The 25,031-nt window shown below is 35.7% G+C and overlaps 3 protein-coding genes across 3 annotated transcripts in view; 2 read left to right on the top strand and 1 right to left on the bottom strand.

Moving 5' to 3' along the window:
• Positions 1–11,108, top strand: part of LOC103463329 (E3 ubiquitin-protein ligase rnf213-alpha-like) — a 42,954-nt gene extending 31,846 nt beyond the window's left edge. The window contains exons 36-54 of the mRNA XM_017304566.2: positions 218–340; positions 486–596; positions 881–1,123; positions 1,346–1,433; positions 1,737–1,771; positions 1,935–2,038; positions 2,619–2,772; positions 3,378–3,552; positions 3,776–3,864; positions 4,897–5,148; positions 5,724–5,853; positions 5,970–6,053; positions 6,503–6,683; positions 6,852–7,053; positions 7,177–7,254; positions 8,304–8,501; positions 8,656–8,745; positions 8,996–9,174; positions 9,326–11,108. Coding sequence (XP_017160055.2) covers positions 218–340; positions 486–596; positions 881–1,123; positions 1,346–1,433; positions 1,737–1,771; positions 1,935–2,038; positions 2,619–2,772; positions 3,378–3,552; positions 3,776–3,864; positions 4,897–5,148; positions 5,724–5,853; positions 5,970–6,053; positions 6,503–6,683; positions 6,852–7,053; positions 7,177–7,254; positions 8,304–8,501; positions 8,656–8,745; positions 8,996–9,174; positions 9,326–9,482 — 2,673 coding nt within the window. The 3' untranslated portion in view covers positions 9,483–11,108. The remainder of the gene's footprint in view (positions 1–217; positions 341–485; positions 597–880; positions 1,124–1,345; positions 1,434–1,736; positions 1,772–1,934; positions 2,039–2,618; positions 2,773–3,377; positions 3,553–3,775; positions 3,865–4,896; positions 5,149–5,723; positions 5,854–5,969; positions 6,054–6,502; positions 6,684–6,851; positions 7,054–7,176; positions 7,255–8,303; positions 8,502–8,655; positions 8,746–8,995; positions 9,175–9,325) is intronic.
• Positions 11,109–11,567: 459 nt separating this feature from the next.
• On the bottom strand, positions 11,568–14,133 carry lsm4 (LSM4 homolog, U6 small nuclear RNA and mRNA degradation associated). The gene is made up of 5 exons (XM_008406614.3): positions 13,981–14,133; positions 13,562–13,603; positions 13,259–13,357; positions 12,268–12,448; positions 11,568–12,129 (listed from the first exon to the last, which is right to left on the bottom strand). The coding sequence occupies exons 1-5, from the start codon at positions 14,116–14,118 to the stop codon at positions 12,023–12,025; spliced, it is 567 nt and encodes a 188-aa protein (XP_008404836.1). The 5' UTR covers positions 14,119–14,133; the 3' UTR covers positions 11,568–12,022.
• Positions 14,134–14,427: 294 nt separating this feature from the next.
• LOC103463334 (pyroglutamyl-peptidase 1) lies at positions 14,428–24,797 on the top strand. Its single transcript, XM_008406618.3, has 5 exons — positions 14,428–14,607; positions 16,101–16,153; positions 18,209–18,325; positions 18,920–19,155; positions 21,858–24,797. Exons 1-5 carry the CDS (start codon positions 14,574–14,576, stop codon positions 22,051–22,053), a joined length of 636 nt encoding a protein of 211 aa, XP_008404840.1. The 5' UTR covers positions 14,428–14,573; the 3' UTR covers positions 22,054–24,797.
• The last annotated feature ends 234 nt before the right edge of the window (positions 24,798–25,031 follow it).

The raw sequence follows: 25,031 nt of genomic DNA, 5'->3' as shown, positions 1-25,031 counted from the left end.
CTTTTCTACCAACTTAGAAACATTTATATAAAACTGTGCTTTATATCAGTGACTGAGCATAACTCCAGTCTTATAGGGTGCAACAAGGTTTTTGTTGAAAAATCTTAGTGTGAAAAGTTTATTTTTTCCTATGGTAATGTAAAAACAATGACTGCGTAATTTCAAAATATGTCACATTTACAGTATGCATTTTGACCTCTGTTCATTGTGTAAGCAGAATGAAGATGGAGGCCTGATGGACCAGTTTCTGATGTACGGTGACGAGTACAAAACCGTTAGAGATGCAGTTGCTAAGGCTTTAGTGGATGGTGACGGTGATCAGATAGAAGAAGCATTGGAGGTATGTTTTTATTTTCTAAATGTTCAGTCATCCTCCTTCAAATGTTTGTTTAGACTTCCTTAACCCAGGTTATGGATCCGATTTTTAAAGAATCAATTGACATTATTTGATGTAGTTTCTTTTCTTTCTTTCTTTCTTCATTTAGAAATGCACAGCAACACGAAGAAACATAACGGTGTTTGTCCTTCTGGCTCTCTTCCGAGAGGTTTCCACTCTTTACAGATCTCCAAATGCGAGTCTCCATCCCACATCTGAGGTGTGAATAGTCCTCACATATCCAATATGCATCCAAAGTATTCATTCAGTTAATTAATTTTTTCAAGTTATAAAAACTAACTCTGCATTAGGTTTAGGCAACATATCCAAACACTTAGGTGTAAAATTTAATATAAATCTGCTAAGAGTATGAATAATTCTGGTATTAACATTATCTTGTTTGTCATTAAAAAATGTACCTCATGGTTTCATTTTTGCCATTCAGTAAATTTTTGTCTGTTATTTGTTGAGTTGATGCCAAACATTTGTTTTTGTTTCTGGTAGACATATAAAGCATTTGATGACTTTATCGAAGGCTCAGATTATTTGTGTGACAAAGAAATGAGGGACTTTGCATCCGCCTTGATCAGCAACAAATTGGGAGGACTTTCCGCCCAGTCAGACCACACTCCTGCAGACAACGTTGCCATTGAGCTGGCCGTTCATCTGGCCGTCATTCTGCTCACCACAAACAATGATCTGCTCTTGCCACTCAAGCAGCTTGGTTTGTTTCCTGATAACATGCAGGTATTTCACTTTTTTTGTTGTTTTCTGTCCTGAATTTGTTATTCTCAGAGTGTCTGCTGCTGCTTCTTGTTTGGTCTGACAAATCTGGTCTTTATATGGATTTTAAAAAGTAATTTAGAACAATTTTAAAAAGCTGTCAAGAAACTTTTGTCAGTGGTCAGAAATTGAGGACAATTGTGACTCTAATTACAACTGATCTTTAATTGCACTTCATTTTTACAGAGAGCTTTTATACCCACAATGCCTGATGATATGGTAGCTATTGCTCAAGCAGCAATCCAACAAGATTATGGTGAACTCACCTGGTATGGTAAGTATCCATCTTTCATTGTACTTTTTGTTGAGTATTAATAAAAATCTTTCACTAAGTTACATCTTTCTTGTGAGTTTATATCAGAAAAACTAGATTGAAATAATAAATTATTTTGGTGGTGTCATATGTATATTTTTTGATATAAAATCGATTTACAAAAGTTTCACTAAGATTAAATAAATGAAAACCAAATCAAACTCAAAAACATAGCTCATAGTTTAAAAATATTACTGTGGACAGGAATTCCCTCTTTATAGATCTTTACAGCAGTTTTTTGTTATTTTATTTTGTTTACCACAGTGTGTTGCAACAATCACCTATGCTTCGTTGATGAGGTAAGTCATATTATGCTGTTCTTTTATAACTATGTGGTATTTATCTGCCCTTTCTGTACGGTGTTTTTATTCTTTATTTTGTTCTTTTATCTGGTTTTCAAAGTGTCGATAAGCAATAAATGTCTGAAAGTATTTGTTTCTGTCTTTTTACTATTCACTACAGTGTGGCCTCCCTATGGAGAGAGGGAAATGCTTGGAGTGTGGCGAGGAGGTTGGAGGGGAAAATCATGCAGCCTTGCAAGGATTCACACCAGTTCAGCTACAGCAGTAAGTGCGATTAGTTCCCACTCAGTATCTGTTTTTGTTACATGATGATCTAAAAAAATTTCTGACGTCCTCAAACTATTTACACCAGTTAATCTACTGGCCTAAAAGATGTTTGGAAATCATTTGGGAAAGTCATTATTTACTTAGATAACTAAAGATAAGCTGTAGGTCTAAACACCAATCTGTGCTGTTCTGCCACAGTGGAGACAGAAATTAAAAGCCACTTCAGCCAAACCTTTCAATGCACTTTAGAACCAGACGTGCTCCAAAGAGTCCGGTTCATAACTCTTCAACAAGCTGTCAGCTCCCAGCAAGATGCATTTAGTTCAGTGTCCATGTCAGAGAGGATTTTATTATGGATTGATTTAGTTGCCTCTGTGATGTACTCTGCCTGTAAAGTTGAAAATGTCTTCTGCACATCTACACCAAGTAGTCAAGGGTCTAAATTCTAAGCTGTCAAAATGACAAATAGCCATCAGATTTTTAAAACAAAAACTGTCAAATATGGAAAAGTATTCCATTCATATATATATATATATATATACACTGAAATTTCGGTTGGTAATGCTTAATTTTTTAGGGATCATACAAGACCTGGTCACATCCTTGGAGACCCTGAGAGAAGAAACAACCCAGATGCCCTGGACACCAAAAACATGTCTCTGACTCCGTTCATGTTGGTCAGGCTGGTTACACATTTGGCCATGTTGCTCGGCACTTCAAAGAACTGTGAGGTAAGACGGAGAAAAATAGCCCTATAAATGTTCAGACAGGGCCTTTCACAAGTAGGAAACTAGATGTTTCTTTTTCTGCTACGCAGGATTGCATTATTTCTGTAAGTTATACATGTATAACTGATTGTGTGACAAATAAACGTATTTAATTTTTAAGGTGAAAAACTAAAAACAATAAGAGAACAGAGTAAAAATGATTACGGTGAAATTTTTATTGAATGATCACTGAAAATCTGTTTTTTCTTCATGAAAACTTAAAGTATAATGCATTACTCTTGGTTATAGCAGCTCATGAAATTATTGCTTCTGCTCTAAACTATTGCAGAGTTGTGTTCCTACAATGGAAGTATATATATATATATATACATTATTTTTTTATCTTTTTTATTGTGTTTTCTTTTTTGCTGTGAAATGAGGTTTAGTTTAGTTTTGCCTTTATGAAAAGCTTTGGCAAAAGTATCAAGGTTTAGACAAGTTTTCTGTCCAGTAATTTAGTAATTTATTGACTTCTATTGAAGTCATTTAGTTTTGTTTAGTTTAGCTAAAATGTCCAGCAAAATGGCAAAAAAATATTTAACAATTTTTTGCTTTTCTTTTTTTTTCAGTCTGTCCAGCAGATCATCCATCCACCTGTGGAAGATGTTGTTCTTTTTCTCAGCCAGCACATAATGAAGGATCTTGAGCAGCTGACGCAGGCGCTTGCAAAAGGAGCGGATGATGCTGTTACCACTACCCACTTGATTCTCAAATCCCTTCAAGAACCAGTGCAGACCAACAACCGTAAGCAGTACACCAGACATTATTTAATTGTTTAAGACATTATATTATTATCATAAATCACAAATACATGAGCTCCAACTTTAGTTCTGTGAAAAAGTGTGCACAAGTTTCTTTTGTCTTTGTTCTCATGGGTTTTTATTGTTAAATCACTTCATGATTCAACAATAAAAAAAACATCTGTTTTGAAAGTTTTACTGATATGATATGGTTTTACTTCCCTCAGAAAACATTGATGCTCAACTTTCTACAAAAGCATCTAGAAACACCTGGGAGACGTCTGTGGCTGCAGACATTATGACACCTAAACTAAAGGTAACGTCTCCACTTTTACTCCCTTTTTCAACGAAACACTGAATCAAATATCAGATAATTGACTTTGACGTCAGTGGACCAACCAGACTTATCGGCTGTGAAAAAATTAATTTGTGCCATTAATTCAATCTGTGGGCTGCACAGTGGCGCAGTTGGTAGAGCTGTTGCCTTGCAGCAAGAAGGTTCTGGGTTCGATTCCCGGTCCGGTCTTTCTGCATGTAGTTTGCATGTTCTCCCTGTGCATGCGTGGGTTTACTCCGGGTACTCCAGTTTCCTCCCACAGTCCAAAAACATGACTGTCTGCTTAATTGGTTTCTCTAAATTGTCCCTAGGTGTGTGTGTGCGCGGTTGTGTGTCCTGTCTGTCTCTGTGTTGCCCTGCGACAGACTGGTGAACTGTCCAGGGTGACCCTGCCTCTCGCCCGGAACGTTAGCTGGAGATTGGCACCAGCACCTCCTGACCCCATTTAGGGACAAGGGTGTAAAACAAAATGGATGGATGAAATTTAATCTACAAAATTAATTACACATTTCCATTGAGGTAAAAACTGCAGTCGTCACGGAAGAAGCAAAGTTTCTTTAATTTACGAAAATTAACATTTCATTAAAATTGTAAAGAAAAAGCCATCCTAATCTAACTGTAATAACAATTTGAAGTTAAAGAAATGCATCACTTTAGGACAAATGTTTATTACCTCCAGAAAAATGCAGCATTTGAATTAATCACAAAATCCAGATGGCCAGCTAAAGTGGAGATGAAATTCCAAACTTCAAAGGTTCATGCTACAACAGCAATCTGAAAAATGTTAGGATGTACGGAGAAACTTTTGTCCACATATTTTGAATATCAAACATCACAGGAATCCTATTGGTGGGTTTTTATATATCAATCATTGCTTCCTTTTGAGAGACTTTCTGTTTGCAGTTCTTGGTATTTTTAAGAGATGTTGACATTTCTTGCAGATTTATGTTAAACCACAATGATCTGTTTCATTGTGACAAATGTAACAACAACAATCATATTTGTGTTTAGATTCTTGATCAACTCCTGCAGGAAGCAAAAGGCCACATTACAAATGATTCCCGTGTTTCTTCAAACTTCATCCTGAGAATCACCTTTGGCGACGACTGTAAATTCCTCACATCGCTGCAGCAAACATCTGAGGTTCACAGTTCATCAGTGTGGAGCTGCAGGGAGAGGCTGTCATTGCTCAGCCTCACACACATCATACAGTACAGAGACCTAAAAGAGGAGCTGCCGCTGCTCTGGAAGTTCATGCAGAAGGTGAGTTTATACCAGAAACCGAGATTTAATCTGTCAGCTACAAAAACACAAAATCTTAGGACACTTAAACACAAAACTACCTTACAAGTAACTTTTCAGCAAGATACAGGCGCTTTTTTTAAGTCAATAGTTCCTTAATTTTTAATCACTAATTCCACTAACAGACTATTTCACTCATGGGGAAATGTATTGTTTCAAGTGAAATAATCTGCCAGTGGAACCGGAACTTTTTAATTAATATTAACCCCTTAAGGAATTATTGAATGAAAAAAAAGCTGTTATATCTTGCTGAAAAGTTACTTGTAAATTAGTGTTGTCTTATTTCAAATTATGAAATTACAGTTTAGGGATTTTAGCAATTCACAATCGTTTTGAAGTAGTTTGGATTGTAGCGTTAGTGTCTCCTTTGTTGAATTGTGCATAAAGACAATGTGCAAAGCAGTCTAATAATTAATTTGAAATACAGTTCTCTAGTGATAATAGTCATTTTGACAGCAAGTTCTAAGATTAAAATTAGAAATGACCAAGGATGTAGGATAAAAGTAAATGACTAGAACCACTTTTTGTTCTTTCAGGAGACAGAATATCGTCAAATTATGTTTTTGCCAGATATCGTAACGTTGCAGAACCGTTTGGTGAAAAAGTACCAGAACGCCTCTGAACAAATTGATGGTTCCATTTCTGATTTCTTACAAAATCAAAAAGGTAATTTTAAATATCATAGAGCAAATCTTTTGATAATACTCAGGTGTACAGAGTAATTTATTGGACTGCTGTCTTTAAATCTTAGTGAATTACTTTTATTCTTTCCAACCGTTCAGGCTCACAGATGAGGTCATGGTATGAAAAACACATCAAAATATTCCTCCAAACGTGGAACCTGCTAAGAGTCCATGTAACAACCAGTAAGTAAAACATTTTCTATTGTATTCTGGTTTATATTTGGAAGGTAGATTGAAAATAATATTTTTTTGTATTTTTATTGATGTCTTCTGTGCTCAGAAGATAAACTTAAACAGAAGGTAAAATATTTTAAAACTGTTTACTGCCATGCAACTCAAGACCAAAGTTCAGTGAAATTATTGAAAATTCTATCAGATGTATTATTGATGTTGGTCACATGTCTGTCATGATATATATTGTTATTATTTCCTGTGATGAACCAGTGATCTGTGCAGGATGTACCACGCCTCTCTCCCATTGCCTGCTGAATAAAGGCACCAACTTAAAATGTTTCAATGTGCACAAATTGAAGATTTGAATATATTTAGATTGATTCTCACTTTTAAAAAAATAACTGCTTGTTGTTGTATCGGTAATATAATATCACCTGTTCTCTCTTCCTAAAAAACAGATGAGCTAAAAATCCCGGAGGAATTTTGCAGTACCGATCTGGACTTGAGCAGCCCCCTGCAGTACCTCCTGCCCCGGCGTCAGGGTCCAGGACTGTGTGCCACCGGCCTGGTCAGCTACCTGGTGACCCTGCAGAATGAGCTGGTGAACGCTGTTCACCGCCACTCTGGAGAGGAACCCAGGTACAAAACCTGTTTATCGCTACACCTCAGAGCTACTGAAAACAAAGTTTACAGTGTCACAAAACTTTATTTATAACGAACAAGTTTAATCTGTTTCTGTTGCTTTGTTCTTGTTTTGGACAACAGAAAGCAGAACATCTTAATTTACGTTTTATTTCTCAAACACAGCTACAAGGTTGCTATTGCAGACCTGATGGATGAGCATGTGATCAGCTACGATGTGGAGAAAGATCTGCTGCCTCTGGTTCTGTCCAACTGCCAGTACAGCCTGCAGCGCGGCCAAGAGACGATATCCGAATACGACCTGCCGCGCATCCAGCAACAGATCCTCACACGCTTCTTACAGGAAAAACCTCTCATCACCCGAACTGTGAGTCAGCAGAATAAGTCAAGAAACAACAAATTTATATACTATAAGTGAGACATGAAGCGTTTCTTTGCTCACCTTGGTATATTTCTTACTTCATCTCTAAACTGTCTGTTTTTTCTTCAGGGAATTCCCACTCTGATCAACGCACAAGGCAAAGACTATGAGTCCATTTTCAAAGCTATTAAAGGAAAAATCCCACAGGTAGTTTTTAAACTGTCCAGTTTGATTTACAAAACAAAAATCATTTTCTGTAGTTAGTGTAATAAACAACAAAAATATAATTTAAAGCTGTATTTTACAGATTTATTAATAAACTGAATTATATCTATAGATGTAACTTTTTATTTCCTTCTTATGAACTTATCAGCAATTTCAGTTAAAACAATTAACAGTAAGTAAAAGTAAATAATAATAAAAAGGTAAAAAGTAACTAAGTATAAAGAAATAAGTGAACAGTTATAAGTAAATAAATCAAATTAGATCATTAAGCAAAAGTTGTGGGTAGAATAGATAGAAGATAAATAGATTAGAAAACAAATAAGTAAATAAGTATGAAAAGTAATTTATTAAAGGTAAGTTAGTTACTGAACGTCAACAAGAATGTAAACAGAAGTCAGTAGAAGTCAGTGATTTAGTATCAATAATTGAATTAGTAGATAATTAAGAATAATATTAAAATGAAGTAGGTGTATATATACAATAAATAGGTAATTGAAGATAAGTGGATCACTAAACTCAGTAAGAACTTAAAGCTAATTTGGTAAAATTGAACATGAGTAACGATAAGCGAGTGATCTAGTTACAGTAGACATGAGTAAAATGAAGTATGTTAGTGAGTAAGAGTAAGTTGGGAAATAAGTGGAAGGTTAGTTAAAATTAAAATATTAAATAAAGACCTGTACTTGTATAGCACTTTATCAAGTCCAGAAGACCACAAAGCGCTTCACACTGCTTTCAAAGTATGTAAATAAGTAAGTTCAAATGTAATAAAATAAATATAATTTAAAGCCAAAAAGTACATAAATAAAAATATATTAAAATTTACAAAATTTTGTCAGAAGCCCTCTGCTTTTCTATGTCAGTAAAGGTTCTACCAAATGTTTTTATGTGCATAGTTATATTAAACAGACGTAGATAAAAATACATCTTAACTCCATTAACACAAGCTTTTCTATACATGCACCCACAATACACACGCAGTTAATTCATGATTATGTGGCCAGGATGTTGATGGATGGTTTTTCTGTCAGGTCTTACCTACCAAGATGACCCGGAACAGAATATCCAGAGAGCTCGACTCGTTAAGTGATGTGTGTGAAGCGCTGAAGATTGTCGATCTACTACTGGGATTCCTGTCAATGACTGGTGGTGACCCCAGTATGCCACTGGTCACTTACCTCCACGACAAATTAAAGATGGACCAGAACATTGATGAGCACATACTGAAGGTAGGCACATCTGGCAGAGACAGACAGACCGATGCTGTCTTTTTATTTATATATCATCAAAATCTGCAAAAATAATATAAAAATGACACCATTATTTATTTAAATTATTTAGACTTAAAGTGCCATGTTTGCATTAACTGTGTGTTTTCTTCAGGCTCTGAGGAAATGTAACCTGGAACATTGTGTCTTCCTTTGGCAACTTCTCTCCTCCCTCAAATCTGAAAACCTGCTGCCTCTTAAAAGGGTACGTGCTTATCTTACTGTAATGTCATTAAAGTCTACATTAGTTAAATCTGTACTATAATGTTTCTATTAATACTACTTTTAAAAAGTGAATTAAACAACCAAAATGTATGGCACTAAGCTATAGTTTGTCACTTTAGGTTGATGTGTTTTAAGGTTTAAGGCAATTCATTACAGCGTATTTTTTTAATCCACATGCCTTCTAAGTAGACCAGAATAAATATGCCTCTGCTTGATGTTTGTATATGAAGGATCCGTTTTTTGAGCATCCAAAAGAGTATAAGGAGCTGCTGACTGAAGAAAACAAGGCTGAGCTGAAAGGCTTCATGTCTCGTGGAAACGCTGGACAATGGCTGCTGGAGATGCACGAGTTCATCCTGCTGGTTCTGAGCCGTCCTCACGTCACTGATCGGTACAACCCGGAATGGAGGTAAAAGACACACAGCTAGGTTTAATATCATTGTTTTTCCAGCTTTTTTCTAGATTTGGTTTAAAAAAATTGCCTGCTTGGGTTTCTTAAGCTTTTGCTTTTGATAGACTTGAGAAATAAATGTGATTTTTACCTGATATTGTTTTCATAGTGTGAAAGAGTCGATGCAGATCTACATGGATGAGAAAAAAGAGGAGATTCCTCAGTATGTGGAGGAAAACTTCCATGAAAATCTGCAGCTTTCCCAGGTTCTGGAGGCTTGGAAATATGTCGTCACGTCTAAACAGGAGTGGATGAAGGAGGGATGAGGCGACTGCTGAAATTATTTCTTGTTGTTTTGTTGAACGAAGAAACTTTTTAAGACATCTGTAGGCTTTTCCAGTATTTTTTGTCACTGTATGACAGTAATTATAAGTATAATTTACTTTTAACTAATCATGAACAAAATTATCTCAGCTGGTTTATCATGCATTAGTTCATGTTATTAATGCTTTTATTCTTTTAAAAATTTTATTAGTTCAATATTTTATTCTCTGATTATTGTGTGTCATAAAGCAGGGATGACAAATTAAGATTTGAAATGAATTTTTAAAAAACAATGGTTTTTCTTATTTTTACTTAAATATTTGCTATGCTGTTGAATTTTTTCCATTTTTTAAAAACATTTTTAAGTTCAGATATGTTTTTAAATTTAAGTGCTCTTATCGGTACAATATTCAATATTCATGTTTATTATAGTGAAACTGATGGTTTAAGAAATTTTTTTACTTGTTTTAAATACATTTACATTGTTTAAACAAGTTATACCTAAGACTTAAATTTGAGAAAAATTTGGCATATTTTTGATTTAAGATTCGAAATGATAAGAACATTTTTTTCTTTTTTTTACTTAAATATTTGCTGTTATGATTTTTTTCCATTTATTAAACAACATAGTTTAAGTACAGATATGTTTTCAGCTTAAATGCTCTTACAAATACAATAAATTACTTTTACTTGTTTTAAACACATTTACATTTTTTAAATGATTTAATTATTTACAAAACTTACATTTTAGAAAAATGTTGCATATTTTTTGATTTATTAAGATTTGAAATTCTAAAAATAAGAGGGTTTTCTTTTTTAACTTAAATATTTGCTGTCTTTTTTCCATGTATTAAAACATCTTAAGTAAAGAGGCATGTTCTAGCTTAACATTCTCATATTAATACAATATTGCTGTGTTTTATATCAAACATATACTTAAAAATGTCTTTACTTGTTTTAAACATTTACTTTTTTGAATGATTTATTTAGAAGACTTAAATATCAGAAGAATTTGGGATTGTGTATTTAAGATTTAAATAATAAAAATACAAAGTTTTTTTCTTTTACTTGAACATTTACTATTCTACTGAATTTATTCCCATTTATTAAGCAAGACATAAGTGCAGATATGTGAAATGATCTTATCAATGTGCTTCATGTGATAAATTATGTTTTTATTCTTATTTTACGATGTTTGTATCCGAGGATTAAAACAATGAATCAGAGAAGTCAGATGAGACGCAGTAAAACAGCTTAGAAACATTTTAAGTTATCTATTTTCAAGCTGAAGTTATTTGTTTGAATATTCTAATGCGTTTATTTTTCTTTGTGGAGACAATTATGCTTTAACCATAAATATGTTAACATTTTGCTATGAAAATGACTAAGTGCTGAATTTCACATAGATTATAAACTCAAGAACTGTTGAGGAAAGTTATGTTTGTAAGGGTACTTTTAAAATACTTTTTATTCTTGGATAATTACTTTTAATTTACTATTTTAGCTTCACTGTTGAACCATTATGTGATTAATAAAGTGTCTTTGGGAGAAAAAAATCAACTGTTTTGCCTACAAGTGAATTTTTTTGTTGTGATTGTACTCACTGGAATTAAAATCATCAAAAATAATCTTGACTGCTTGGTGATCTTTTTAATTGGTGAGATGTAATGTTTTATTGTAAAACAGTGAAAAACTTTAGATTCTGTCAGCAGATTTAAATATTTTGTTTCTGTGAATATGGATGAGTTTGACTGATAGCGAGTGAGATTTTAATTTATAAACCCTCCAGATTGTCTTCAAACTTCAGATCAAATCATTTCATTTTGCCTTGCAGTTGACACAAATTTAAACTCTGGTTACATTTTAAATCAGCCCAATATTTTATTTCTAGAATAAAGAATTCTCAATGTATATTTGGTGTAAATAAATATTGTAACTTTGATTTGGAGTTTATTCTTTCATTCTTTTAGTTTCAAAATAAAACCTTGAAAACCAATTATTTAGACCCAGATGAAAAGATGCTAAAGTACCTCAGATTTGTAAATTAAACCATTATTGAAAAAAATATATTTTCAGAAAATATAAACTGCTTTCAAAACATTTTTATTCTCACGTTCTTCTGTACATAAATTACAATAATGTGTTGTTAGAAAAATAAAAGAAAACTCAACATATGTTGGACTTTTTCATTTCCATATGAAGAATATGAGAATCTTTTCATGCATCACCTTGAAAATGTTTTTAACTAAAGATCAGGAGCTAAATCCTTTCAGCTCCCAGTCTGACGTTTCTCCTGATGTCATCATATCAAATGCACAACTAAAGTAAATAAAAAGACATTTAAAAATATATTCGCACAGACTGGACACTTTCTACATCATGAAAAAATCAGAGCTAAGTTGTTCACAACCCAACAGGTGGATATTCCTCCACCTTTTGACAGAAATTTGTAAAGATGAGACAAATAAAAAAAAATTTGTACAATCAGCACAGCTTCTGTGATGAATGTATCAGGAACCGCTCAGCTAACGGGCTGCTTGGGTCAGTGCTGGTTCTTCATTCCCTGAGCTTTGCCTGTTTTCTTATCGGTCGGCGGCTGCTGGCCCCGCCCAGGACCGGACATCCCTCTGCCGCGGCCGCCAAACACACCTGCAAATCAGACGATCGACATGTGTTTAAACTGACAGCTAATCTCCTCTAGGAGCAAAACAAGCCAGGAGATTTAACTGTGGAAGGTTTGAGCAGCACTTTTATCAGAGGAAACAAACAGGAAGTGGTTCTGTTCACCTCGGCCGGGTCCTCCTCTTCCTTTGCCCTGCTGCTTGTTCTGCTGGGCGCCGCCGCGCCCGCGTCCCTTCGACACCACCTCCTCCTTCACCATGTCGATGATCTCATCGGGGATTCGCAGGTACTTGATCGTGCTTCCTCGGATGTAGCACTCTGGCATCCTCCAGAACTTGTCTCCATCCTGTGGGGGAAATGAGTGTCGATAATTTAGTCATTGAGGACTGAAAGCCTCTATGAAACAGGACAAAGAATGAGTAATGATGAAAATAACGACTGCTAGGAATTCTTAAGAACAATTGTTACAAAGGAACAGAGTTTATTTGGTATTTTAAGGTGATTTCAAGTCAAATATTAAACCTCTTTTAACCTTTCTGAAACTTCATCTGCTCTTTTAATCAATTTTCTATCAATATTCCAGAAAAAAGCTTCATTCAGTTCAACATCTTAAACTTAAAAAAAAAAAAAATCCCAAGAAAAATGGTAGAATCAAGTTCAAAAACAGGAAGGATTTTAGGATGAAGAAACAATTTACAAAAAGCTTTAGCCTAAACATATGACACACCATAGTTTCTTGATTTAAAGATGATGCTTTTTGCATGTCTTTTACCAAAACCTCCTGGATTTTCCCTGCTATCCGTCTTATAGGTTTAACAGAGACGCATAAAGACAGTTGCAAAGTCGGCCTTCTATCACCCGAAGAACATTTCCAGGATTAAAGAACTAATGTCCCAACAATATATTGAGAAATTCACAGATGTCACATTGATTACTGTAAGACTGTCTTCACAGGACTGCCTAAAAATAATCAATTAGCTGTAGCTGATCCAGAACGCTGCTGCTGGTGTTCTGACCAAGACCAGGAAGATAGAGCACATCACCCCAGTCCTAGAATCCTTCCTCTGGCTCCCTGTAGCTCAGATATGCTTTAAGTCATCTTAAAAAGCATATTTAATCTGGACACATTAGAAGGTGATATTGACCACGGCTTTACCCTGGATGTACAGATGACTTCTCTCAGGTTGATGTTCATCCAGTTGTCGCAGCTCACCAGGTGGCCGTTGTAGGTTTCCCCATTCTTAAGCTCAACCAGCTGGAAAACAGAACAAGTCATCATATAAATAAGTAATTATCAGTCCTTAGCACAGAAGACACTACAGTTCATAGGATGGATCAGCCTGATAAGTTGTTTGTGCCAAACACATCATAACACGTGCTTCACAAACGACATTGTACTCATATCTGTGGGTTATAAGCATTAAAACTGAATGATTTAGGAGTCGGTGTGTCTCCTCACCATGGGATGGTTCTGGGCAGTTTTCAACAAAGACAATGGAAGCTGAAAAATAACACAAATACATAGTTTATATTTTCATAAAGCGCAATCAAAGCAACCGCTGTCTTATCCGCAGCAAACACGTTGTCCATTAGTATCCAACGAGTCATAGAAAGAAATATTACAGTATCAACGACAAACATGACCTTCATAGAACAAAGTATGAATATTTATAAAATTACGAGACAAGTTTCTAACCCATAAAATACTTATTTGAGTAACGAAGACCTCATTTAACCACATATGCTAACATCTGTTAGCTGTCGGCTCAACAGTTTCTTGGTTTACAAACCTGTAAACTTTGTTTCTGTCAGTCAAGCTTACGATTTGCATTTAAGATAAATAAAAGAAGCAACCGATCAGACTTAATCGTTACTCACCATTATGATTATAGTTGTTTCTATTTCTTGTCTGTTGAGATGAATAACACGGCTTTTCCCACCTACACTTCTTCTTCGCCGCCTAATATTAACGGACCATATCTTATAGTGCTGCCCCCTGCTGCTGAAAACGTGCATCTTCAACGGCTTTGTGTTGAGTTATTTTGCGTCTTATCTAATGGATGAAATAGCTTTCAGTGTATCTCGTTGAATAGTTGCACAGCAAAGACCGTTAAAAAAGAAGAAATACTTTTAAAACAGCACTGTTACAATTTAATACACATTTTACAGCAAAAAAAACATTCTGCAAAAAAACATTATAACACGTTCTGAAAACAAGAATTCACTTGGTGGCGGTAAGTGCATCAGCAGCTAGTTTACCAACCGCTAACGAGACACAGAAGAAGAGCGTTTCACGTCAACGTCATGACGTTGTGTTCCACGCACCACGTAGAATGAAGGAGAACGGGCTAGTTTTCTCTGATTGTGGCAGAAGGAGCCGTCAGCTTAGGGGGGGCTTCGACTCTCTGCGGGGATCTGCTTCAGTTTACGAACCGAGAAGAAGCGACGGATTCTAGGCGACATTTCAGGCGATGGATAACAGCAGCCGGACTGTGGTGGTGACAGGTCGGTGTCCCGTTTCGGCGCTGTTGTTGTCGTGCTCCCGGGAGTGAATGAAGTAACAGAAAAGTTGGAGAAGATGACAGCTGCTCTGCCCTTAATGGCGTCAGGTTGTTCTGAGCTGCACTTGTGCCCTGAAAGAAACGCTTTGTTGCTCACTTTGCAGAGTTACTCACATGCTTTTAATACACAGCTGCTGAGCATCTTATCATTTTGACAGCACAAAAGACTTTACGAAATAATTTGTTTTCTAACGTAAATTAATAATTGCTTGTTGTTTTTCTTAAATCAGTGTTGTTTTTCTTGTATTGTTTATGGATTGTGTCTTTAAACGTAATATATTTTTTAACCTACGTTATCTCGAGTTTTAAACAGTAACTTATTCTGTTGGTCTAAAATAAAATAATTTATTATTATTCATTAATAGTTATTAATATCTATTGACAGCAAAAGAAAAAGAAAAATGTGCATTTTATTGTATTTCAAAGTTTTCCTGATACATTTATACATTTAATTATGTTTTTACCTTATTTATAACTGTTTATATTTTGATTTTATTTGCTTTTAAAGAGTGAGGCTCTGTCTCCTCATTAGATCTCTAATTAATTAATTAGCAGCCCAATAATGTTCCAGAGCTTTTATATTTCTACTATGTCTACTTTATGTGTAAAATATTTCTTCTTATGTTTATTGTTTCACTTAAAAAGCAGTGAAATCCTTCTTGCTTCTAGTTATCAAATATATTAATATCTTTTCCATCAATAAATAACAAACTTATTCTAAAATATTACCAGTTTTGATCAATGAAAACATGTTTTTATGATTATTTTTTAGAAAAACTAAATTTGCGAGGTGTGATGTCATATCTCGCTATGTTAAGTCAGTGCTTCCCAGCTGCACAAAGTACAGTCCTGACTGTTGCCTTCACACAGGAGCTCCAGACTGAGATTTTGTGCAGTCAGACACAAAAGAGTGCAGAGACTCGCAGCCCCGTCCGAAGCGCTGGATGTGTAGATTGCCTGGGAACAGTTCCTGCACAATAGTGGGCCGGCTGGCAGCTGCTGGCCCCTCGCTCTGCTCCTTTTCAGCAGCCTGTCAGACAGACTGATCCTTTCTCCACCCAACCCCCAGGGACCCGCTGACCCCGGGACGGGTGGAGGAGAAGGAGCAGGGGGGGGGGGATCAGTCGTATATCCCTACATAAACAAGCCTGGCTGAACAGCCATTAGCTGTCCAGACATTTTTCTTCAGTCTTTATGATGCTCTGCATGAAGTGGCGATAATTACTCATGCTCTGCAGGAAAGTGTGTCTATTTTTCACTTTTTTGTTTAATGACAGGCTTGTTTTTATTTGCAGCTCAGCACTAAATTCTTACAAATTAAACTGAGTCATCACATTTTCTCTGCATGAATATAATGAAGAAAATTTTTTTTTTTTTTACTTTTACACATACTCTTGATCGTAATCTTGAGTAAAGTAAACATTGGGTCTCTTGCAGGTTTTGGACCATTTGGAGAACACACTGTCAACGCCAGCTGGGTAGCAGTGCAGGTATTTCCTTCATCTGTTTGTTGTGTTCAGCCTCATAAATAATATTATATGTTTAACCATAAAGACGTAGAGAGAGAAACTGAAAGTAAAGTCTAGCATTTCTCTCCTTAGCGACACTTAACGCTTGTAACGCCCTCCGTGTTCGTGTCGCATGTTTTTGTTCACATTTGGGGATGTTTGTATTTCAGACAGTTATGTGATGCTTTAATGGCCGCCGGCTGACCGGCTTCACACTGCATCGTGCTGTTTGTCGGGGGCCGCGGTGGGGGGATGATGGTGGTTGTCAGGGTGTCTAGACGCACTTGATAAGGATATTAGAGCCAAACAAAAGGCCGCATTGAGGCAGGGTCACAGACCAACCTCCTTTAACACCAGTGAGGGGGTCAGCGACCTCGGCGACTTGTCCTAAATCGAGACGACGGGGGGAAGGTGAACGTCCACTGGCTGTAAATTGAACACAGACTGTTCCTTATTAAATCTATGATTGCATATTTTTAATATGAATAATGGAGACTTTGGGTGGAAATATGTAGGCCTGTCATGATAAATTATGTCCCAGAACTTATTGCGATAAACGATAATATCGTTGTTTTGAGAACATTTTCAAGTAATATAATAGTAATGACATAAAAATGCAGGAGCACATTCACAAAGGTCAATGAACTTTTAACTCTAATGAACATTTAAACAATAGAACTGGGAGACATTTGAAATGTCCAAAAACAATTAAAGAAAACAACAGAAACAACAAATAAAATAAATCATAAGTCTCTGTAAACAAAATGATCTTTCAAAGAAAGGGATAGTTGAGACCAAAACACCAGACTGATAACTTTTATCATTCAGTTTTTGGGAAAATGAGAGAAAAACGAGAAATCAAGTAAATGAAAATGATTGAGTTTCTATTAACTTATCATGCGATTAATTGATTTATTGTTTATTGTGACAGGCCTAGAAATATGTATAAATTGTGGCTGTTGGGACTGGCAGGAAAACCTAACAGTGACAGAATTACATGACGGTTATTTAAAGAAACTTGATGTTTTGTGCTGATGCTTTGTCTTGATTTTTCAGACTTTGACTTTATTATCAATGCACAAAGAAGCAACAGGGAATTTTCAGCAAAATGTCTTAAAGTCTCTTGACCTGTCTTGATGGAGTTTTCTCTTTCTTTCTGCTCAGTCTTTCTAAACTGGTTGCCTAAAATAACAGTGAAAATGGACCAAAGAAGTTTCAACAAACAAACAATACTTCATCTAAAAAGTTATGATCGTTGCGTCAATGAAAACTCCAGCAACTTTATCATTTTTAAAAAGATGCAGCAAGAAATCTGCTATGAACATTATTATTAGATTATCGGCTTGATGAATTGATGAGACACTAAAAATCTAAACGTTTCCTGACTGGATAAACTCAGAATATGTTGATGCAAAAACATATTATTTTAATAATTTTACTTGAGACATTTATAGTCCAAATATAGATAATTAATTATTGTTGTAACATAACAGCTCCTTTGTAGGTGAAATAAATGAATGATTAAACAATTTCACATGAAACAGTCAAGAATTAGACACAGCTGTCATTCTATAATTCATGTTAGTTTTACTTTATTTATTATTATTTCTGTTTACTGTATTTGCAGAGTTATGTAAAACTTTTGACATTCATGTTAAATTTATGCTGAAAGTAGAAAAATATTTTATTATTTCTGTACATAAAGAAAATCAGAATCTTCTAAAGTTGGTATCTTAAAAAAAGAAACGGCCTCAGAGTCTGAAGATGTGTCTGTAATAAATTAAGGAAGAAAAATAAACTTCCTAAAACTAACTTATTTGCAACTTTAATTAATTAGTTTAATTTTGAAGAATAACTTTGAAAAACCTTCAAAACTGCTTTAAAATATTACAAATGACTCACCTTTAAAGGTAAATAAAAATAATAATTCAGGAACTTCTGCACAAAAATGTGTTTTTCTTCTGTTAAAGAATGTTACTTGCAGTAATTATTTCAGCTGTTGAATTTCTTTAACCGTAAAGTTTTTGTTTTTGTCAGGAAATGAAGAAACTTGGGTTGGGGAACAATGTGGACCTGCATGTACATGAGGTTCCTGTAGAGTACCAGAAGGTCCAGAGTTTGGTTCCCTCATTGTGGAAGCAGTTTCATCCACGGGTAAGACGAAGAAATCACATACATCTGGTGTTATAACCGTGTTATTACCGTGTTTCTAAAGGTTGAATTTGGTCCCTAATATGTCTGAGACAGAAAAACTAAGAGCCCACTGTACTGAAAACCTCCTTGTTATTCCACCTAATATTGGTTTCTGAACATCAGAATTGTTGTTTTCTTTGCATTATTTGAGGTCTGAAAGCTCTGCATCTTTTTAATTATTTTGACCATTTCTCATTTTCTGCAAATAAATAAAATGTTTGTTGACATTTTAGAGACATGTTGTCAGTAGTTCATAGAATAAAAGAACAATGTTGACTTGACTCGAACATAAACCTATAGAAAGTAAAATCAGAGAAACTGATCATATTAAGTAATATGAGCTGCATATTGTCTCTTTGACTCAGATTTTATGTAATTTAGACTCTTGGATAAACACTGTGTTCAGGCTTTCAACAAAATTATCCTCTTTGACCTTGAAACAACATTCACTGTGACACATTTTGCTTCAGTTTAAGTTGTTTTCTGCCACATGAACTCATAGTAACATTGCTGTAAAGCCGCCTCAGTGGTTCTAACAATCGGTTTCTTGTCCAGCTCATCGTCCATGTGGGAGTCTCAGGGATGGCCACCACTGTGACGCTGGAAAAGTGCGGCAGAAATCACGGCTACAAAGGCCTGGACAACAGCAGCTTCTGTCCAGACTCACAGTGTTGCATTGTGGGAGGCCCAGACTGTATCAACTCAGTTATTGACATGGAGTCGGTCTGCAAGAGAGTGACTGCGACAGCCGGACTGGGAGTCGCTGTGACCGTCTCCAAAGATGCTGGAAGGTGAAGCGGATCTTTGTTCTCGTTTTGTTTCTTCTGTGTCTCCGTCAGAGCTGGTGGAGAAATCAGAACATGGACTCAACTAAGAGTAAAACCACTTCAACGTGTTTTTACTCAAGTAAAGGTAAAAAGCAGCCAATAGAGAAATTAGTTAAAAAGTATTGATCGAAACATCAGTCATTTAAAATTTTAAAATCATCGTCAGATGGATCACAATATAAAGTTATGTGGAAATTTTGGTATTTTAAGGACCAGAATAGAAATTTATGTAAATTACAAAATAACAAAATCAGGCAAAGGAAGAGAAAAATCAGTTTCTTTAAATGTAAAACTTATGAAACTTTAACAAAACCTGCCGGTCTGTTTCTGTTTCTGGTGGGTGTTTGGTCATTTTTTGTTTTTCACTCAGTGGGAAGAAGTATAAAACTTAACATTCAAAGGCAAATATAGGATCCATTACAATAAACAATCCTGAGTTACTGAATGAAAACTTCCTGATAGCATGGCGGCTAGCTGATTACTGCTAGTTCTGAGTGGCTGTTTCTGACTGAGCGGAGTAATTATGCAGAACAGGGAGGAGATCGATTTTTTTTATTTTTTTTTTTAGATTATCTGTCTCATGTTAGGACAGCGAAAGTTTTAATACGTATGTAAAATGTATTTTTTTAGGTTAGATGCTGCAGCTTTAAACAGAGGTTCGGTGTGAGAGTCACTACCAGGTGGAGCAGAAGCGGCGCTCCGTCTGAAATATTGCTACTTGTAGCGTGGAGCAGCGGTTCAACAGCGAGAGCAGAACCAGCGTCTTACATCGCAGCTCGAAGACTTAAATAATTTTCCAGGTTATTTGTTTAGCTTTCTGACAGTCATGCTAATCCGGGTGAGTGTTTGTAGCTGTGCGCTGCTTTATCTGCTATCTGATCCTCCATATGTCTTTTTTACTGCAGTGAGCCTTGATGTAGCCAAACTCCGTCAAGTATGGCATTGTTTTTATGTTGTATTAGCTTCGTTGTGTTGATGCATTTTGACGTGCTTCAATTTTACGCCGCAACACGCAAACTTCCCTATTCACTCAGTGCGTTATAGTTCCACATCGCTTAGCATTTGTTGCTGCGCGTTTGTGAAGGAAAGAGGAGACCAGCTGCACAGGCAGGCTGCGAAATGAGATGCAGGTGATCGGTATCGGCAACAAGAGATGGTGATCGGCGATCACCGACTTTTCACGGAAATCGGCCGATTATGATCGGTGGCCGATCTATCGGGACACCTGTTCATCTGATTATGTACTTTTTAAATATTAAATGATTGATAATTGTTACTTGAGTAGACCTTTTACCTTTTACCTTGAGTAAAAATATGATGAAGTAGTTCTACTCTTACTTTGGTGTAACTTTGGTTCTCTGTCCATTTCTGCTGATATGAAACGTTTATATCGTGATGCAATTTTCAATCATATCGTCCAACCCTGTAGATTCTGGAATAATTGTTTTAGCAGCAAAAATGGAATAAAGGCGTTATAAAAACCCATTGTGACCAGAGATCGACGTAGCTCAATAGTGAAGGAAGAAGCCAGTAACACTGTTGGTATTGAGAGGATCCTGGTTTGAATCGTGGCCTTTGCATGTTGGATTTTCTCTTGGTACTCCAGTTTATTTCTTGTTTGAATAATTATTGGTGTAGTAAAATTGATGCAGCATTAAACTCTCATGGTTTCATAGTAATTATGATTTAAAAGCCATGTACTAGTTCTACAAACCTTCATTAAAATGTGTAACTGGAGCAGATTTTAAGTGATTTCACGCTGACTGCATGTGAAATGTGTTGCAGCAACAAAAATAGGGCATCTTGAATAAAAGTGTGACCTTTGCTTCTGTTCCTGTGATCACACTTCAGCAGAGTCGCTACAAACCCAAAGGAAAACCTTGAATGGATCTGAGCAGCAGCAGCGACTCGTCTGCTCTATTTATTCCCAGAATGTGATGGGAGTTTACTGGTTTTAATTTGCATCGCTTCAACAAAATTATCACTTTAATAATATCCCTTTGAGTCCTAAGTTTCAAATCTCAATATTTTTGCTTATTTTAAATGTACGCAGTTCTTTAAATATCCTGTGAGTAAATGTATTTACCCATTTATCCATAAAACTGGAACTTTCAATATCTAACTAATTATTTTTGCAGTTTACCGTCTATTAAAAGATTATCTTATCTAATTAATTTCACTCCCTGCTACAGTGGGGGTGAAATTACCGTAATGCAAAATGTATATATTTTTGTTCAGTTTTGACTTAATTTGATCATTTCAATATTAATATTGTTGTGTTGAGACCATTTTCATGCATTGTTACAGATCAATAAACTTTAAATTCTGATGAATATTTAACTATGGAACTGGAAGATATTTTAAATATCCACAATAAATAAATAGAAACAAAAAATAATGTGAATTATTAAGTTTCTGTAAACAAAACTGTCCTTCAAAATAAAGACCAGTTGAGACCAAATCACCAAACTGAAGACTGTTATCATCCAGTTCTTGGTAGAAAAAGAGAAAAACGATAAATTATGCAAGTCAAAGTTATTGAGCTTGTTTAATTTACCATGTTGATTAATTGATTTATTGTTTAGGCGCCAGGCCCGGCTGCTTCCAGTTCAGTTCCTGGTTTAATTTAATCTCTTCCTTCGTCCCGTTTTCTGCTCTTTTCTCAGGTACCTCTGCGACTTCACCTACTACACGTCTCTGTACCTGAGCCGCGGCCGCTCCGCCTTCATCCACGTGCCTCCTCTGGGAAAGCCTTACAGCGGGGAGGAGCTGGGCCGCGCGCTGCAGGCCATCATCAGGGAGATGCTGGAGCTGCTGGACCAGGCGGAGGACCAGATCCGCTGCCAGCAGCACATCCACTAAGTGACCTCCCTGCAGCGTCTCCAGCCCAGCCACACAAGAGTAATTGCACTTGACCACAAGTAGCCAAAACTTCCTTTTCTTGTTGTTTTTTTGCTCTTGTTTACTGAACTTTTGAGATTTGGCTTTTTTTTTTATATATCACTATATATGTTTCTGTTTTACCTTCGTCACTTCATGTCTCCCAGCGGTGAGAGGATAAAAAAGGAGTCTAAAGGCAACATTTAAGTTTAAAATATGATTTAAAAGAGATGCACGAAAGCAAATCGCTGCTTTTGTTTTATATTTGGTCACAAGCGGAGATACAAAGTCTGAGATGTGACGTTAAATACGATCTAAAGCCCAAATGTGACTCCTATTAATGCACCTTATAGGGTTAGGGTTACTGTGATGGCTGTAGGAGACACATCTGGGAATCTGTAGCATCAGATCGAGATTTTTTTTTACATGTTCAATTGCTAAATACCTAGAAGATGTCCATGTACATAACACAACATGGTTTAAGTAGAAATGTTTAGCTGTAAGCTTTGTTCTCCGCCACCTTTTGAGCTCATCCGTCTTCTTTCCCTTTTGGTGTTGAATTGTTTCCGAGTCGGTTTTCTTTATAAGAAGTTGTGAATTTGCCTTCCTTTACAAAGGTTATTTAAATCAGGGAACGGGTTGGTTCCAGCTCATACTTCCCCAGTTTGTCGGCCCAGTTCTGACAGAAATAAATAAATCTGCCCCGCTGAGATCTGACCCCGGACTGTGCAATGAAACTTTACGGATCTCGTTCACTGGAAACCTTCTCAAAGTCCGTCAGGATTCTATTACGGCTGCACACCTGTTCACAAAATGCTCACGTTTTTAGGTTTCCTGGCAGAATTTAAAAATAAATGATTTATTTTAAGGTTAGTAAACAAAGAAAATACTGGAAAATGTTTGTTTCTCCCATTTTAGTGTTTCAGATCAAAGGAAATCTGAGTCAATGATTCAAATTTAATTTCTGAAAGAAACATTCTGGCCCTTTGGAAATTTATTTTTCATTCATAAACAGTTTGGTTTTTCTTTTTTCCCCTTTTAAAAAACACTATAAGTAACTTAAAAACAGCATTTTGTTTTTACAGAGTTTCTATTCGTCTGATATTCAGTTTAGTTTGATATCCTGAAACAAAAGCAAAAATATTCAAAAAGTGTAGGGTATAAAAAGGTTTCACCCCTTGGACGTTTTATTGCTGCTTTAACAAATCAGTCATAAAAAAGCAACATTTGTATTTTTTCCACTTTGTAGTAATATGGATCTTTTTTAATTGTCTTTATTTTAACAAAATCAGTTTTTCTTTTACATCTTTTTTGTTTATTTTTTTTGTCAAAAAGTAAAATTTTCTTGATCATGATTGATTTATAAAATCTTTAAACAGAGTAAAACATCCAAGGAGGTGAATATTGCAGAATCAAAGCACTGTTTCATATTTTAATGCAATAAAATCATGCTGGTGTAAAACCAGAACTACACACCGATGCTACATTTCCATATAATTTCATGCTTTTTTTGTATTTAAACTCGAGATGCTTAAATATTTAAATTAATTGCGTCTTATACTCGTGATAAAAACTGCCAGCAGTTTGCAGCTCGAAGCCAAATGTAGTTTTTCTGTCTTGGTTGTGCAGCTTTTCCTTCCTGATCCAAACTCTGACCTCAGTGAGTCACGTTTACTGTAGCTTCTTATTTTAAGTGACATGTTGACTTGCTGAGTTTTCAGTCAGAACTGGGCCTTTAACTTTATTTCTGTTGCACTTTCTGTTTTTTGTAAATTGGTTTAATCTGTTCTGAAACAGCATTTGTCAAACAATGTGAATAGTTGCATGTTTTTCTTTTCATTTTCTGTCACTTTAAATCGAATCATGTAGCTTTCCACGACCATTTTAACTTGTTTTTTTCTTTTCAACAATTATGAGATTTTTAAAGATTTTTATCTTACCTGTGAGTTTTACTTATTCTTTTTTATTATTATTATTATTATTATTGTTATTATTCCAGAGCTTTGTGTTTTGATTTGTTACATAAACAGGTTTCCCTTGTTGCTGTCTCGTTTCTTTTAATACTAAGGACAGTTTAGAGCGCTTCACTTCTTTCAGTTTGCCTCAGCAGCTTTTTTAAACTTTTATAGCTAGACTTGTTCATGTTTTAACATTGTTACACAGCTTGGATTCGTTGAGTTTTAGTAAATTATCCCTAATTTGAACACTGCCGTTTATATGTGGATCCAGGTAAGAGTTAATTGGATCGTGGAGCCACCTAAATTTCATCCAGTCATTGTGTTTAAGAATCTTTGCAGTGATTAAACCTTAGAGCACAGCTTTCTCCTGAGTTGTTGTAAATATTGGCAGGTTATTGTGTGGCTTTGTGAGGGTTGTGAAGAAAGCTGCCTGCAGGTTTTCTGCCTCAAGCTAACCTTTGAGGTGACCTCTGACCCTCTCCTGTGCCTTGTTGCTGTTTGTGTCCTGAAAAAGGCCTTACTAATTCTCCGTGGGTCAGATCTGAGAAGTATTATCGATGCTGTCCGTACAGACGTGTGGCTACCTCACAAATACTGTTTGGGTTTTAATCTCAGTGTGTGCTCAGTTGTGCACCTGCATCATTGCTCTGTGACATGTTGACGGTTCTCTGAAAGGTTTTCTTTGTGTTATTATGCACTGTTACAGTCTTTAATCTCACTTTGTAAATGAAAGGCTTTGAAATAAAGAAATTAAATGATAACATTAAATATCTTTCTGTTTCATTTTCTTACAACTCAGCGGTGATGCCGAATAAAAGCACTGATATTTATTTTAAGAATACATCTTGGAGAGTTTCTGAACATCAGCTTTCAAGTATTGGCACAGATTGAACCGATTTCTGGGCTTTTTGCCATTCAAACACACAAATGTACTTTGGCATAAACCAGGAAACGGGAAGGATTTCCAATAGCAGTTCATCTCGCCAGTAATCTGATGCCTCT

This window comes from Poecilia reticulata, chromosome 4 (assembly GCF_904066995.2).
Source record: "Poecilia reticulata chromosome 4, P_reticulata-male-v2, whole genome shotgun sequence".
NCBI classification, from domain to species: Eukaryota; Metazoa; Chordata; class Actinopteri; order Cyprinodontiformes; family Poeciliidae; genus Poecilia; species Poecilia reticulata.
This window is presented reverse-complemented; position numbering and strand designations above follow the sequence as displayed.

Excerpts from the sequence above, each read along its gene's own strand:
- lsm4 (XM_008406614.3), bottom strand. The coding sequence starts at position 14,118 with ATGCACGTTTTCAGCAGCAGGGGGCAGCACTATAAGATATGGTCCGTT. Across the intron at positions 13,604-13,980 it reads AAACAACTATAATCATAATG|CTTCCATTGTCTTTGTTGAA; the intron begins GTGAGTAACGAT and ends GTTATTTTTCAG. Across the intron at positions 13,358-13,561 it reads CTGCCCAGAACCATCCCATG|CTGGTTGAGCTTAAGAATGG; the intron begins GTGAGGAGACAC and ends TCTGTTTTCCAG.
- LOC103463334 (XM_008406618.3), top strand. The coding sequence starts at position 14,574 with ATGGATAACAGCAGCCGGACTGTGGTGGTGACAG. Across the intron at positions 14,608-16,100 it reads CCGGACTGTGGTGGTGACAG|GTTTTGGACCATTTGGAGAA; the intron begins GTCGGTGTCCCG and ends GGTCTCTTGCAG. Across the intron at positions 16,154-18,208 it reads CCAGCTGGGTAGCAGTGCAG|GAAATGAAGAAACTTGGGTT; the intron begins GTATTTCCTTCA and ends TGTTTTTGTCAG.